Source organism: Cricetulus griseus, chromosome 6 (assembly GCF_003668045.3).
Source record: "Cricetulus griseus strain 17A/GY chromosome 6, alternate assembly CriGri-PICRH-1.0, whole genome shotgun sequence".
Taxonomy (NCBI): Eukaryota; Metazoa; Chordata; class Mammalia; order Rodentia; family Cricetidae; genus Cricetulus; species Cricetulus griseus.
In genome coordinates, this window is record NC_048599.1 from 148,324,846 (window position 1) to 148,342,426 (window position 17,581).

General features: G+C 40.0%; 3 protein-coding genes across 3 annotated transcripts in view; 1 reads left to right on the plus strand and 2 right to left on the minus strand.

The window, feature by feature from the left end:
* Dennd1a (DENN domain containing 1A) overlaps positions 1 to 17,581 on the minus strand; it is a 1,920,886-nt gene that overhangs the window by 696,224 nt on the left and 1,207,081 nt on the right.
* Positions 489 to 1,279, minus strand: LOC100768057 (SIN3-HDAC complex-associated factor-like). Its single transcript, XM_035447007.1, is given in 2 exon segments — positions 489 to 866; positions 868 to 1,279. Coding segments are annotated over 2 exon segments (708 nt in total). The 5' UTR covers positions 1,198 to 1,279.
* On the plus strand, positions 3,915 to 4,862 carry LOC100767768 (olfactory receptor 1N2). The gene has a single exon (XM_027423584.1). The coding sequence runs from the start codon at positions 3,915 to 3,917 to the stop codon at positions 4,860 to 4,862; it is 948 nt and encodes a 315-aa protein (XP_027279385.1).

Sequence of the window (17,581 nt, forward strand, 5' to 3'; positions counted from 1 at the left end):
AAAAATTTTTAACTACCTCTAGGGGCAGGTCGTGCTACTGAGTTACGATAAATTACCATGAGGGAAAACAAATGTATCCAGCCATTTTAAATGCCCCAACCACTGCCTCTCCACAGAAAGACTAAACTACATATGGTTTATCACACAACAAATCCCATCTCTGTCCCCTGAGACACTCCCAATCTCATTTATTAGAGGGAATTTTTAAAAAAAAGACTTAAAGAGCACTTTACAGCAGCATTCAGCCTTCCTATGAAATAAAATATTCAGCATATTAAATATTATGTACACTGTCTTCTTGCATTAAGCTAGAACTGGCTTTCCGAGTTTGTTGGATGGGGGAATGGGTAACCCATTAAAAACTATTCTAGAAAATGTCTTTTGGCAGAATAGCAGGTATCCAAGTTAAAAATAGGAGGGTTACTCTGTTGCTTTGCGGTCTTTTCAAAGTTTAAGTCACTTTTTGTTCCCTTCTGCATGAACCTCAGTCACCACTCCTGAGTAGAGATGGGCAGAGGCTCTGGCCCCTGCTCCTCAGGCTTCTCAGCAGCTGCCTTCTTATTACTGCAGCAAGGCTTGAAGAGATGCATGCTGATGAGGACGTCCCCAAAATGGCCCTTATAGATGATCCCACAACCTATTTTCTGTCTTTTCCAGTAGGTAATATCTAAGAAGGAAAAAAAAATTGGAGTTCTCTTAGAGCTGGAAGCCATCTCTGTGTCTGAGCCATCATCTGACTGGTTACTGTAGTACGGAGACTGGGCTGGAGAGGCACTTGAGGTGGTGCTGTGAACATCTGAGTTGTGGCGTTTAAATTCCTTCTGCAGTTTACTGATCAGGTTGCTTTTCATCCTGTTTACAGATAAGAGTTTTCACTTTCTTTGGTTTCAGTGTTGTCTTTAGACTGGGTCCTGCCCTTGTGTCTACCACATGATTGCAGTTTTTTTGTTTTGGGTTTGTTTTTGTTTTTGTTTTTGATCCTGCTGGCAACTTCTTTCATCTTTTCACAAGCAGCACACAGGCAGGCGTTGGAGATGTATCCTGAGTGAGCCTCGTGCAAAGTTCCCACCCAAAACAGCTCTGGAAGTCCTTTTCATAATGTTTACTGTCTGTGAACCAAGAGCTGGAGGACTTGGTTCTGAAAATACAGCAGCCCTCTATACTTCAGTACGTCTTTGGCTTGTGAAAACCAAACATCTTTTCTTCTGAGCAATACCTTCCACGAGCAGCAGAGTCCCCACGGTGTGGACTGCACCAGACCAACCCCTTGCAAGCACTCCCTCCGCCCTTGCGCCGAGTCCAGAAAAAGCACAAAATACTTTTTTAAATCTTATTGTTACTAATGTTCATTTTAAAAGATACAAACACTTTAGTAGGAAGAAGAACAAACACAGCAACAGGAAAACTAAGAGAAATAAATATCCCAAAACATCGAGAAACAATCTGTGGGTTAGCTCGGAGACGGGGTGCTTACCAAGTGCATAGGAGAGTCTGGATTTGTTCCCTAGCATTGCAGAAGAAATTTAAATGAATTAATGTTTACTATTACTAGTAATGGGAGATATATAAGATTTTTACATAGTTTGGTTCCTTTGTACTTATTAAATCATTAATAATTCAATCATAATCCTAGTTGCCCAACGGTATTACTGGGATGATGTCCAGTGGTTAAGGGGTTGGTCTCTATATGTGAGCAGACACCAGGATGAATTCTACTCAAATCCTTACCCTAACTGGATACCCATTTTCCCATCTGCAAGGGGGAATACTGTAGTTCTGACCCCAAAGCTTTCTTTCTTACTTGTGACAGTGTACTGACTTATTCAGGAAGAGCTGCTTGCTAACTGGAACATGGAAGATAGCTTTCCTAGCAGCTGCTGTGTGAGCTGGTATGGCTGGAGTGCTTTTATGTGTGCTGTGTAATGCCTCACTTAAGGCTTTTGGATGTTTTGAGGGAGTGTCTCATATTAACATTTTTCTGTTTAGAGAAATAAAAAACAATGGCCTTGTTAGCCTGCAAAAGTCTGACCTAGGCCTTCTGCATTTATGTTATGGTTGTCTAGCTTGGTCCTCCTGTGGGACTCCTAACAGTGGGAGCAGGGACTCTCCCTTACTATTTTGCCTGCTTTTGGGACCCTTTCCTCTAACTGAGTTGGCTTGTCCCACCTTAATACGAGGGGTGGTGCCTAGTCTTATTTCAACTTTATATGCTATGTTTGGCTGATATCCCTGGAAGGCCTGTCCTTTTCTGAATGGAAGTGTGGGAAAAATGAATGGGAGGGAGATGGGGGGGAGAACTGGGAGGGGAGGAGGGAGGTGATGCATGAGAGATGAATTTAAAAACAGAAAAGCAACATATAAACTGATAAAATGGCCATGTTATCACTTACAATATATATTTCTTTTCCATCTCATTTCAATGAGGGCAAAGGCTGGAAAGTGAGTTATCCAATGCATAGGTGTGAGGCCCAGTGGGCTAGCTTGTAAAACTAAAGAACATGCCACCAAGAGATTCAGAGCCACACCCCTGAGACCTGCACCTGTTAGTCTAACCCTTGAGGAAAGAAATGCCCCAGGTTCCCTAGGACTCAGACAGAACTGGCTGGAGAGCAGGCTCTACAATGACACTGGAGTTGTCTTTAATAAGTGAGTTGGGAAATGATCTGTCAGGAACCTTTATAGCCCTGTTCTTTTTTGGTCCAAGGAAGCAGAAACTGAGACATACATTATAGTTGTTCTCAAAGAAAACTAGACTCAGTGTATGCCAGCTTTTCCTGACCACGTCAGAAAAAGTCTCTGTCATATCTTCACAGAGAATATTACAGCTAGAGGAGAAAACTGAGAATCTGAAGATGCTTCAAATTGATACACACTGTGACAGGTAAGGACCTGGAAGGGATAAGATTCACCTTCACCAATGCTCAAATGCACACACACACACACACACACACACACACACACACACACACACACACACACCTCTTGCCCCCCAAATAGGCAATCATTTTACTGGTATGCAACCAAAGTCTTTCCTTAAGATTAGAAGCTTCTTCTGAACCAAAAAGTAAACAGAAAACTGAAAGATGATGAATCTTCTAAGGCTACGCCTTTACAAAGGCTGTGGAATACCACCTTATGCTGAATCCAAAAACAGCAAACAAAGCTGCTTGCAGAAGGGCAAAGAAAGACCCAAAAAACCTTTATTTTCCTTCCAGCTGGTGATAACCAATAACAGGGAGACATAGTAAAATCTTAGTGTGAAGAAAGGGTCTTAAATATCAATCCCTAGATTGCTACAAGGGAGATACAAAAAAAGGAAAGAATAAAGAGATAAAGGGGAGAGTTTGGTGAGCCATCCTAAAGTAGCCACAAGAGTGGGTTATCACTGCACTCAGCTCATGTGTCAATGCTCCCAAATAGAGCAAAGTTCAAAGACATTTTCAGTGTCCATACAAAAAGCTAAAATGTACACGTGTGTGTGTGTGTGTGTGTGTGTGTGTGTGTGTGTGTGTGTGTGCATAGGAGAAGAGGGGGAGTGATGATAAAGATTTACACCTCTATTCTAACACATCAGCTTACAGAGCTTTTCAGATATTCTCAATAAGACCATGCTTAATTCCTACCTCATTCAAATAGACTGTGCTGACTTCTTTAATCGGACTGATCTCTTTTCTATAGACCCTGCTGCAGCATAGAAAATAAAATTTGCATTTGGGTGTTTATTATATTCATTTTTCTATAAAATGTTTTTTGTTTTATTTCCATTGATACACAGAGATGTGCATGGAGAAGGATCACATACTCTCCCCTTTCCAACCCAAATAGTTTGGTGATGTATCTGTATCTGTGAGCTGATCTAATGATCAAATATTGGCACATAGAGACTTTTCATTTGCACACAAGAACTATGCAGGATGGGGAAATCAAGCAGAGTGAACCAATCTGGTGCTTCAGACTTCCTCCTTCTGGGACTCTCTGAGCATCCAGGTGAGCAGCCTCTTCTATTTGGCATCTTTCTGGGCATGTACCTGGTCACTATGGTGGGGAACCTGCTCATCATCCTTGTCATCAGCTCTGATGCACACCTCCATACTCCTATGTACTTCTTCTTGGCAAATCTGTCCCTAACTGATGCTTGTTTTACCTCTGCCTCAGTCCCCAAAATGCTTGCCAACATTCATAGCCACAGTCAGACCATCTCCTATTCTGGGTGCCTTACCCAGCTATATTTCCTCTTGATGTTTGGTGGCCTTGACAACTGCCTTCTGGCTGTGATGGCATATGACCGCTATGTAGCTATCTGCCAGCCACTCCATTACAGCACAGCTATGAGTCCCCAACTCTGTGCACTAATGCTGTGTATGTACTGGGTGCTGACCAACTGTCCTGCCCTCATACACACACTACTGTTGACCCGTGTGGCTTTCTGTGCCCACACAGCCATCCCCCACTTCTACTGTGACCCCAGTGCTCTGCTAAAACTTGCCTGCTCTGACACCCACATTAATGAGCTGATGATCATTGCCATGGGCTTGGTGTTTCTTGCTATTCCTCTCATGTTGATCGTCTTCTCCTATGTCCGCATTTCCTGGGCTGTGTTGGGCATCCCTTCTCCTGGAGGGCGTTGGAAAGCCTTCTCTACCTGTGGCTCTCATCTTACAGTTGTTCTACTCTTCTATGGATCTCTGATGGGTGTGTATTTACTTCCTCCATCAACTCACTCTGCAGAGAGGGAAAGCAGGGCTGCCATTCTCTACATGATTGTCATTCCCATGCTGAACCCATTCATCTACAGCTTGAGGAATAGAGACATGAAGGAGGCGTTGGGCAAACTTTTTGGTGGTGGAAAAGCAGTCTTCTGACTATAACTCTAATGCTTAACCCTAGTGCTGTTATCAAAACCCATTTTTGATGACCCAGAAAGAGCTAAAAATGGAACAATAGGCTCTGATATGAAATGAGGTTCTATGCCTTGATCTATCTTGACTTCACTATGACAACCATCGCTGAAAATGGAACACCATCCCTGATCTTCAGCTCTAAAACCAGCTTATCTCCTGTGACAGACTGAGTCGTATGCTGTCTATCCTTCAGTCATTGAGGCAAGCATGCAATGAGATGAAGTGACAAGGAAACAAACGTTTGTTGGCTGTCTGCACTGTCACTCAACAGGTGTTGCAAAGAGGGTGTGAAACTATAACAGGATGTAAATAAATTGCCCAAACCAGGTAGATTTGAATCCAGGGCCTGTGACTCCTATTTTGTCACAGCATACTGACCATGACAAGGAAGGTTTTCGAAGAACAACCTAAAGATAGTATTGAGTAATGACCATTAGAGACAAATATCGTAGTAATACATACACTATGCTATGTCCTCACTGTTCATTTCCTTATAGTTTGTTAATGTCATGGATATTTTCAAAGAAAACTTTTCTTAAGTGCCTACATTGTGCCAATTTTGTATTTAATTATACATGATTCATTCTCCAGGGTTTTACATGAAATGTTTCTTAGAAGAAAATCAAGTGTATCAAAACTAGTCTGGCGGGAATTGGGATTATAAAAAGTCAGAAAGCTTTTTACCATGATTGTATTTTTTTTATAAATTATGAAACTTTCATAAAGAGCTTTTATATAGTTTATTACATGGGCACATCTGTCATTTGGGGTTGGCATTAATGTAAATTCTAATGTGTTCTTAATTTTGAATACCATTTGTTCTCTCTTTACATGTAACAAAGAAATTAATAAGCTGGGCAATGGTATATGACTACAATCCTAGCACACAGTAACCCAAGAAAGAAGAATTAGCATGAGCTACATCAAGCTCAAAACAATGTCAGAAAGAGTAAAAGGGATAAGTGAGTTCTGTGTATTACCTTTTATAATTGGTATAATTTCTTACCAGTACCATGAGGGTTTCTTTAGCAATTTCTTTAATTTTCTTCACAGATTATGCTATCTGCAAAGACTGTTTTGATTCTTTCTTCCCAATTTGTACATATTTAATTATCTATTCTTATCATATTATATGAGCTAAGATTTCCAGAATGTCATTGAAAAATAGTGATGAAAGGGAACCTTTATGCCTGTTTTCAATGTTAGTGGGAAAGAGACTAAATATGATGTTATCTTGGGGTTTTCAGAAACTTTCTTTATCAAGTGGATATGGTTGCCATGTATTTCTAATTTACTGAGTTTTTATTGATAACATATGAATGGGTGTTGAATTTTGTCTAATACTTTTTCATATATATTTTGTGACTATTTTCTTCTCTAGCTTGTTAATGTAATAATTTACAATAATTGTTCTTTTTAAATTAATTTTTATTTAAATTACAAACAATCTTATTTTACATACCAATCCCAGTTCCTACTCACTCCCATCCTCCCATGCACCCCCAATAACCCCCATCCCACCCCCCTCATCAACTCCTCAGGGAGTGTGAGCTTTCCATGGGGGATCATCAAGTCTGTCACATCATTTGGGGCAGGACCTAGGACCTCCTCCATGTATCTAGGCTGACAGTGTATCCCTCCATAGGGAATTGGCTCCCAAAGTCTATGCACTAGGGATAAATACTGGTTCCACTGCCGTAGGCCCCATAGACTGCCCAAGCACCCCAGCTGACACCCACATTCAGTGGGCCTGGTTCAGTCATATGCTGGTTCTTCAGTTTGTCAGACTGGGGTTCATGAGCTCCCACTTTGTCAGGTCAGCTGTTTCTGTAGGTTTCCATGGCATAGTCTTGACCCTTTGCTCATTATTCCTCTCTTCTCTGCAACTGTATTACAAGAATTTGGCTCAGTGCTTAGCTGTGAATCTCTGCTTCTGCTTCCATTAGCTACTTGATTAAGGCTCTAGGAAGGCATTTAAAGTAGTCATTGATCTCATTATAGGAGAAGGGCATTTAAGGTAGCCTCTCCACTACTGCTTAAATTCTTAGTTGGGGTCATCTTTGTGGGTCCCTGGAGATTTCCCTATTGCCAGGTTTATTAACTCCTAATGGCTCCCTCTATTAAGGTATCTCTTTCATTGATCTCCTTCTCTGTTCTTCCCCCAACTGGACCATCCTGATCCCTCATGTTATCCTCCCCCACTTCTTCCCTTCTCTTTGTCCTACCACCCTCTCTTCCATGATCCCAATTAGCTCAGGCAATCTTGTCCCTTTCTCCTTCTCCAGGGGACCATGTATGTCTCCTTTAGAGTCCTCCTTGTTGCCTAGCATCTCTGGTGGTGTGGATTATAGGCTGGTAATCCTTTGCTCTATGTGTAAAATCCATATATGAGTGAGCACATACTATGTTTGTCTTTTTGTGACTGGGTTACCTCACTCAGGATTGTTTCTTCTACTTCCATCCATTTGCCTGAAAATTTCATGATGTCATTGTTTTTATTTTTTCACTGACTAGTACTCCATTGTGTAAATGTACCACATTTTCTTTATCCATTCCTCAGGTGAGGGGCATCTAGGTTGCTTCTGGATTCTGGCTATTACAAATAATGCTGCTTTGAACATAGTTGAACAGATGTCCTTGTGGTATGAATGAATGTGCTTCTTTTGGGTATATGCCTAAGAGTGGAATTGCTGGATCTTGTGGTAGACTAATTCCCATTTTCCTGAGAAACCCCCATATTGATTTATAAAGTGACTGTACAAGTTTACATTTCCACCAGCAATGGAGGAGTTTTCCCCTTTCTCCACATCCTCTCCAGCATAAACTGTCATTCGCATTTTTGATTTTAGTCATTCTGACAGGTATAAGATGGTATCTCAGAGTTGTTTTGATTTGCATTTCCCTGTTGTCTTAGGATGTTGAGCATTTTAAGTGCCTTTCAGCCATTTCAGATTCCTCTGTTGAGAATTCTCTATTTAGATCTGTATTCCATTTTTTAAATTGGATTATTTGGTGTTTTGTGATTAGCTTCTTGAGTTCTTTGTATATTTTGAAGATCAGCCCTCTTTCTGATTTGGGGTTGGTGAAGATCTTTTCCCATTCTGTAGCCTGCCATTTTGTCTTGTTGACTGTGTTCTTTACCTTACAAAAACTTCTCAGTTTCAGGAGGTTCCATTAATTAATTGTGGAACTCAGTGTCTGTGCTACTGGTGTTATGTTCAGGAAGCAATCCTCTGTGCCAATGCATTTAAAGGTACTTCCCACTTTCTCTTCTAAGAGGTTCACTGTGGCTGGATTAATGTTGAGGTCTTTGATCCATTTGGACTTAGATTTTTTTGCATGGGGATAGATATGGTTCTATCTACATTCTTCTACGTGTCAGAATCCAGTTATGCCAGCACCATTTGTTGAAGATGCTTTATTTTTTTCCATTGTATAATTTTAGATTCTTTGTCAAAAATCAGGCATTCGTAGGTGTGTGGATTAATATCAGGGTCTCCCATTTTATTCTATTGGTCTACCTGTCTGTTTTGTGCCAATACCAAGCTGTTTTCATTACTATAGCTTTATAGCACAGCTTGAAGTCAAGGATGGTGATGCCTTCAGAAGTTCCTTTATTGTACAGGGTTGTTTTGTCTATCCTGGGTTTTTTGTTTTTTCATATAAAGTTGAGTATTGTTCTTTCAAGATCTGTGAAGAATTGTTCTGGGATGATGATAGGGATTGCATCGAATCTATAGATTGCTTTTTGTAAGATTGCCAATTTTACTATATTGCTCCTACCTATCCAAGAGTATGGCAGATCTTCCCATTTTCTGATATCTTCTTTAATTTCTTTGTTTAAAGACTTAAAGTTCTTGTCATACAGGTCTTTCACTTGTTTGGTTAAAGTTACCCCAAGATATTTTATCTTGTTTTTGGCTATTGTGAAGGGTGATGTTTCTCTGATTTCTTTCTATGCCCATTTATCATTTCTATATAGAACTGTTTTTTTTTGTTTTATTTTATTTTTTTTAATCTTGTACCCTGCCACTTTACTGAAGGTCTTTATTGGCTTTTGGAGTTCCCTGGTACAATTTTTGGGTCACTTATATAAACTATCATATCATCTGCAAATAGTGAATGTTTGACTTCTTTCCAATTTGTATCTGCTTGATCTCCTTTTGTCATCTTATTGCTCTAGCTATACAATAATTGTTCTTTGTAATTTTAAGTAGATTTGGATAATTGGGATGAATACCACTTTGTTGTCATGTATAATTCTTTTGCTTCAGTGTTGCATTTAATTGTTTTTAGCATTTTATGGAGGATTTTGCATCAAAATTCATGAAAGATATTGGTTAGAGGTTGCTCTTTCATATAACATCTTTTTCAATTTTTAGTATTGTGTTGATGATAGCTCACACTCTCTCAGCTTCTATTTTCTAGATGAGGTTATAGAACTGGCATCATTTTTTTCCTTGAAAGTTTGATAGAATTAGTCATTGAAACTGTTTAGGCCTGGTACCTCCTTTTTGGGGAAGTCATTAAAAGTTACATTATTTGTTTAATAGATGTACAACTATTGATTTTGTCAATTTTCTCTTGTGTGGGCCTGAGCAGATGTGACTTACAAGGAATTGGTCTATTTCATTTAGGCTAGCAAACTTGTGGGAGTGGAGTTTCCTACAGTGTTCCTTTGTCATTTGTTTCACTCTCCGAGGATCTGTACTGTACTTAATCACTTCTGATTTCAGTTTCTCTCTCCCCTTCCCCGAACCCCTCTCCCTCCTGCTCCTCTTATTCATCTGCCCCCACTCTGTCAAGCTTTCCTATTAGAGACATCATTTTTACAGATTTTTTTGCATTAGGTTATAGTGGCTCATGCCTCAAACCCTATCACTTCGAAGGTGAAAGCTACAGGATCCTCAGTTCAGGACAGCCTTGCTGCATAACAAAACCCTGCCTCCAAGGCAACGTGCATTTTACTGATTATTGCAAAGAATCAGCCTTTGGTATCCCTTGTTGATACCAAAGACTTGTGATGTCTCCTTTGTTACTTTCATAGATTTCAACTCTAACTGTTGCTACTTCTTCCACTAGATTTAATTTTCTCTTCTTCCTCCAGTTTCCTTAGGTGAAAGCTTGTTTTATTGAATCTACATTTTTCTGAATCAAGGAGTACTTCTTGCTAATCCACCAAGAATGGAGTCTGGAGTTGATTTTTTTATTTGTTTGTCTGTTTTCCTTAGGTTACCTACGACTCATTTTTCAAGGTTTGGAAAATTCCTTCCTTGCTAGAGTAGTTTCAAATGCTGGACTTAGGTTTTGAGTTCACACTACAGTGTTTATAATATCTCATTATCTAATGATTGCAGTGCTCTCAAGAGCATATTTAAAATCATCTGATACCAATATTTTATTTATTCTCATTCAGAAAATTGGCCAAATTAACTAGACTCCGTTAAGAAAATCTGTGTTTCATAAGGATGTCACTCTACTGTAATGATAGATTTTTCTCAGTCAAATTTTAGAGACTTGCCCTTCCGCCGACTCATCACAGACCAGACCAGGTGAGCCACCCCCTGCTTTTACCCAACTTCTGTCCTAAGCGCCATTCACCCAGACCCCTCCAGGCTTGCCCCTGCTTGAAACAGACTCGCCCAGGCAGGGAGGAGCTCCCTGAATCTGGGTACAGGACAGTCTTCCTTCAGTTCCCGGCGACCGATCCGCCAGGAGGCCTAACTCCTTCAGAGTGAGGGGACTACGAGGAGAGGCAAGACCATCCAGAGCTTTGGACATTGAATTCCTGGCCCACACACACTACAGAGTAACAAGAGGAGATAGAGAGATCCTACCTGCACTCACTGGAAAAAGATATGGGAAGATGACAGAATAAGAACTCGCTCAACAACAGAAAGACCAATATGACACCACCAGAATCTAGGGACTCCACTCCAGCAAGACCTGAAAAGCCCAACATAGTGCATGAAGATGAGATGGACCTCAAAAGTTATCTCAGCAAGATGATAGAGACCTTCAAAGAGGAAACAAGAAAATCCCTTAAAGAAATAGAAGAAAAAAGCAAGCAAAAAATTACATGAAATAGAGGAAAAGACAAACCAAAAAATTCAAGAAATAAACAAATCTCTTAAAGAAACTAAAGAAACCCAAGATAAAACAACCAAACAAGTGAAGGAAGCTCTTGAAACAGTTCAAAGCATGAAAGCTGAATTAGACAAAATAAAGAAAACCCAGAATGAGGCGATTCTGGAAATGGAAAGACTGGATAAAACGATCAGGATCTAAAGACATGAGTATAACTAATAGAATCCAAGAGACCGAAGAGAGAATCTCAGCTATTGAAGACTCGCTAGAGGATATACATTCATCAACCAAAGAAAACCTCAAGTCCAACAAATCCCTAACACAAAATATCCAGGAAATATGGGACACCATGAAAAGACCAAACCTAAGAATAATAGGTGTAGAAGAAGGTGAAGAAACACTGCTCAAAGGTACAGAAAACATATTCAACAAAATCATAGAAGAAAACTTCCCCAACCTACAGAAGGATATGCCTATGAAAGTACAAAAGCTTCTAGGACACCAAAACAGATTGGACCACAAAAAGAAGTCCCCCCGACACATAATAATCAAAACTCCAAATCTATAGAATAAAGAGAAAATATTAAGAGCAGCAAAGGAAAAGGGCCAAGTAACATATAAAGGCAAACCAATTAGAATCACACCTGACTTCTCAATGGAAACTCTGAAAGCCAGAAGGTCTTGGATAGATTCCCTACAAGCACTAAGGGAGCATGGATGTCAACCCAGACTACTGTACCCAGCAAAACTTTCAATCATTATAGATGGAGAAAACAAGATATTCCATGACAAAAACAGATTTAAACAATACATATCCACAAATCCAGCACTACAGAAGGTTCTGGAAGGAAAACTCCAACCCAAGGAACACAACTACATGCACAAAAACACAGGCAATAGATAATCTAATTTTGCCAAACACAAAAAGAAGCAGGAGGGCAAAATCCACACACAATGGCACCACCAACAATAAATCCAAAACAAACAAGTACCAACAAACAATGGACATTAATATCCCTAAATGTCAATGGTCTTAACTTACCCATAAAAAGATATAGGCTAACAGAATGGATATGAAGACAGAATCCACCCTTCTACTGTTTACAAGAAACACACCTCAACTTCAAAGACAGGCGATACCACAGAGTAAAAGGATGGGAAAAGATTTTCCAATCAAATGGGCTCAAGAAACAAGCTGGGGTAGCAATCCTAATATCTAACAAAATGGACTTTAAACTAAAATCAATCAAAAGAGATGAAGAAGGGCATTTCATACTCATCACAGGAAAAGTCCATCAAGATGAAATCTCAATCCTGAACATCTATGCTCGAAATATGAAGGCACCCACATTTGTGAAAGAAACATTACTAAAGCTCAAACCACACATAAAACCACACACACTTATAGTAGGAGACTTCAACACCCCCTTACACCATTGGACAGAACCACTAGACAGAAACTTAACAAAGAAACAAAGGATCTGAAAGAAGTTATGACCCAACTGGGTTTAACAGATATCTATAGAACATTCCATCCAAACACAAAAGACAGACAGATAGACCCAGATTCAATAGAATCAAATTGAAGACCCAGATATCAACCCTACGACCCAGATATTACCTACGAACACCTTTTTTTGACAAAGGTGCTAAATCCATACAATGGAAAAAAGATAGCATCTTCAACAAATGGTGCTGGCACAATTGGATTTGGACATGCAGAAAATTGCAGATTGATCCATACCTGTCACCATGCACGAAACTTAAGTGCAAATGGATCAAAGGTCTCTCCATAAATCCAGCCACATAGAATCTTCTAGAAGAGAAAATGAGAATAACCCTTGAACAAATTGGCACAGGAGAACGATTCCTGAACATCACGCCAGAAGCACAGACATTGAGGTCTGCAATCAATAAATGGGACCTCCTGAAACTGAGAAGCTTCTGTAAGGCAAAGGACACAGTCAGTAAGACAAAATGACCACCCACAGAATGGGAAAAGATCTTCACCATCTCCACATCTGACAGAGGACTGATTTCCAAAATATACAAGGAGCTCAAGAAGCTAGCCACCAAAACACCATACAATGAAATTAAAAAGTGGGTGCAGAACTAAACAGAGATTTTTCAACAGAGGAATCTGAAATGGCTGAAAGACACTTAAGAAAGTGCTCAAAATCATTGGCCATCAGAGAAATGCAACTCAAAACAACTCTGAGATACCACCTCACACCTGTCAGAATGGCTAAAATCAAAAATACCAATGACAACCTATGCTGGAGAGGATGTGGAGAAGAAGGAACACTCCTCCATTGCTGGTGGGAGTGTGAACTTGTAAGACCACTTTGGAAATCAGTGTGGCGGTTGCTCAGAAAAATGGGAATCAATCTACCTCAAGATCCAGCCATTCCTCTCTTGGGCATATACCCAAATACCACATGTCCATACAACAAAGACATATGTTCAACCATATTTATAGCAGCATTGTTTGTAATAGCCAGAACCTGGAAGCAACCTAGATGCCCCTTAACTGAAAAATGGAAAGAGAAAATGTGGTACATTTATACAATGGAGTACTACTCAGCAGAAAAATGCAATGGAATCTTGAAATTCGCAGGCAAATGGATGGAACTAGAAGAAACCATCCTGAGTGGGGTAACCCAATCACAAAAAGACAAACATGGTATGGACTCACTCATATATGATTTTTGGACATAGAACAAAAGTTTACCAGCCTATAATCCTCTTCCCCAAAGAAACTAGAAATCATGAATTACTCTAAGGGATAAATGGACCCCAGGAATGGGAAGTGGCATGAACTCCCGAGCTAATTGAGAGCATGAGGGTAGGGGAGTGGGTGCTGCCACAATAGGAGCACAAGAAGAAGAGGAGAGGAGAAGAAATGGAGGAGCAGATATATTGAGTTGGGAGAAGAATAGAGGAGAGAGAGCAGAATGAGAGATACCATATCAGAGGGAGCCACTATAAGTCCGAGAAGAGATCTGGAACTAGAAAGATCTCCAGAGACCTACAAGGATGACACGGTCTGACAGTCCGGGCAGTGGAGGAGAGGATGGCCTAGAAGCCCTTCCCTTAGAATGAGATTGATGACTACTCTCTATGCTATCCTAGAGTCCTCATCCAGTGGCTGATGGAAGCAGAGACAGACATCCACAAAAATACACTGAGCTGAAATCTGGAACCTAGTTGAAGAGAGGGAGGAATGAAGAACGAAGTGGTCTGTACCAGGTTGGAGAAACCCACAGAAACAGTTGGCCTGTAAAAGGGAAAGCATATCGACCCCAGACGCTCTTTGGGAGTCCAGTACGGGACTAATCCAGCCCCCTGATCATGGATGCCAATGGAGAGGCCCCTGCACTCCTGGGAGCCTCCGGAGGATTGGCGTTTTGCCCTGGTGTGTGTGGGGGACTTCGAGAGCCCATCCCACTTGAAGGGATGCACTCTGTCTCTGAACACATGGGGAGGGGCCTTGGCCCAGCACAGGAAGATTTGTTGGACTTGGTGGAGCCCCGGTTGGGGGCCCTACCCTGCCTGGGGAGTGGTGGGTGGATGGGGTTGGGGGTAGGTTGGAGGTGGGGGAGAAGGAATGGGGGTGAGGGGAGGGAGAGGGAGAGGGGAATTACATGTGAAACAAGCCTGTTCCCTAACTTGAATTATACATGGAAGCAGAATGTTGTATACATAATAAATAAAAATAAAATATTAAAAAAAAATAAAAAAAATTTTTAAAGACTTGTGTAGTCATGGTATACTGGCCATTTATTTCAACTTTTTCTTGTCTTTCTTCCCAGGTGGCATGCTTTCTTTGCTATTTTCCTTTTTCTTCTCATGTGTTCCATTTAAGTTTAATTTGTGCCATTTGTTTCCCTTTAGTGCATATTTTATAACCATTCCATTATTTTTATTGGGTAAATGGAAGCATGACATTAATTAAAATTTTAATTTTTTATCTGAAAATCCCATGCATTCATGCAATGTATATTAGTCCTATCAACTCACCAACATCTCTCTCCAATTTCCCCTAGTGCCCCATCCCATCTCCCTCCCAGGTTCATGTTCTCTTTCACCTTAGTTATTGATAAGTCCATTAATAAGTTCAATTAATATTACCAATAATCACATGCTGTTTGGACATCTACTGGGGAATTAACAGCCTGCCAGTGTCCACATCTGCAAAGAACAGTGGTCCTCTCTCAGCATCTATCAGCCACCAAAGGGGTGTTTTTATGCACCATGGGGCCCCTCCTTCATTCACCCTGAAATTGTGATGGGTTTGATACTGTGCTAGTGATCACATGCAACACCCATGTCATGTTAAGAAGGCAGCATTTCATTGCTCTTTTCCCGCTCAGGGATTCTTAACAATCTTTCTGTGTCCTTGTCTGTGAAGTTGCCTGAGCCTCTGATGGAAAGAAGTTGATAAAGTTGAGCATACCACATATGAGTACTCAGAGTTATTTATATTCGGTACTTTGACCAGTTATGCCTCTGCATTGATCACCACCCATTACAAAAAGAACCTTTAATGACCAAAGTTTAGAGTAACACAAATCTGTAAGTATAAGCATCAATATTGATAAGACTGTTTAACAGTGTGATTATTTAGCAAAACAGTAGCTGCTAACCCACCCAAGACCTGTGATATCCCCACTCATAGGCTTTTGGTTTATAGAACCAAGGTTTATAGAACCAAGTATGTAATTCTACCAGTGGAGCAGGTCTCAAACCCAATCAGAAAGTGATTGGTTGCCCCCACAGCCATCACACTTCTATTATACCAGTGTGCACATCTTACCAGCAGGGAATTATTGCAACATAGGCTCAGAGCTGTGTAAGACCATGGATGTCTTTTCTCCCCTTACAGTTTGTAAGCTATTATGTGAGCTAGCCAGCAAGGAGAGCATTTTCTGATCAGTTAAGGCTAGTGTCTCTATGTCCTTCATCCAAAGTGTGAACTGTATTTACCAATAGGGTCTTACCTATTGCTAGACCTAGTTATGGTGGTCTACTGAGAATAATGACAATAGCCTGTGTTGTTTGGGGGTGCCTCTTCAAACTCCTTGATGAATAACTCATAGGGAGATATACTCAATATTTTCATTTAGTAACCTGTTTTCCTCAAGCAGTTTATTTTCTTCAAATTTCCCCTTTGTGTGTGTGTGTGTGTGTGTGTGTGTGTGTGTGTGTGTGTGTGTGTGTGTGTGTGTGTTTCAATTAGTTTATAAGTTAATGGGTTTTATAAGCCTTATGGCACATTCTTGGTCTTTGTGATCCTCCTACCCTCTTCTCTTCTTGAGCCTCCTATTCCCACTTAAACCTTTAACCACAAGTATAACATCTTTTTCTTTTCCTGTCACCTGTGTTCTACAGTCCCCTCTAATTGGCATTTTCTCAGTTTGGAAGATCACAAGATCCCATTTATATTTTCCATGTATCCATCTTACCTCAGTTACAGCAGCCAAGATGAGGAATACTAATGACAATAAACAGTGGCATGGAAGTAGTGAAGGGAGAACCTCATACACAGTTGGTGGAAATGTAGACTAGTACAGTCTTTGGAAATCACTCTAGAGGGTTCCCAGAAAACTAAAAATAGAACAATCATGTGATTCAGCTATACTATTCTTAGACATATATTATATAAAAGACAGAGTACAGAGATACTTGACATTCTTGTTCATTGAGGCTCAATTCGTAATTAGGAATTGGAATCAACCAATATATCTATCTACTAATGAATTCATAAAGAAAATTTGTTACATATACACAATGGAATACTACTCAGCTATAGAGAAAAAATAAAATTTGCAAGTAAATGAATGAAACTGGAAAAAACTAAACTGGGTGAGATCACCTAGGATCAGAAAGATAAACATATGTCTTTTTCATGAGCAGATTCTATCTTTGAATCTCTTGTTCTGTATGTGTAACCTGAATTACATGTGAAAGCTTGGAAAACAGAAGTAGGCCATTGGAGGTGGGCATCTTAAAGGAAGAAGAAAATGAAATGCAGGTAAAATGATACTTAGGTGGGAATGTTCAAGCAAGAAGGGGGTGGGGAATGAGGAAATGAGGTGCTGGTGGCAGAGGCTTAATTTAAAGATATCTATCATACATGTGACTGTACATCTATGTGCAATTATAAGAAATAATATAGAGAGATCCCCATGTACTGTTTAGGGAGTTTCCATCCAAAGATAACCTTTCAAAATTATTATCACAACTATTTTACTGAAACTTGCACAGTCAACATATAGAACACTCATACAATTTCTAGGTTCTCCTACTTTCCCCACTTATAGCCACATGCATTTTTCATGCTTTCATCCTCAGCCCTCTTCTTCAACCCTAGTCACCAAACCCTTCCCCACTTATGTAATCTTCTAATTAAAAAAGGTGCTATGAATGGAATCATATAGTATGTAAGCTTTAGAGTGTTGATTGTTTTTACACTTAATACCATTCTCTGAAGATTTGATCAGGTTGTTTATATCAACATTTCATCCTGTTTCAAACCATTTGCTGGATAGTTGGATACTTTGAAACCATTCATTTTTTAGAAGATCTCTCTC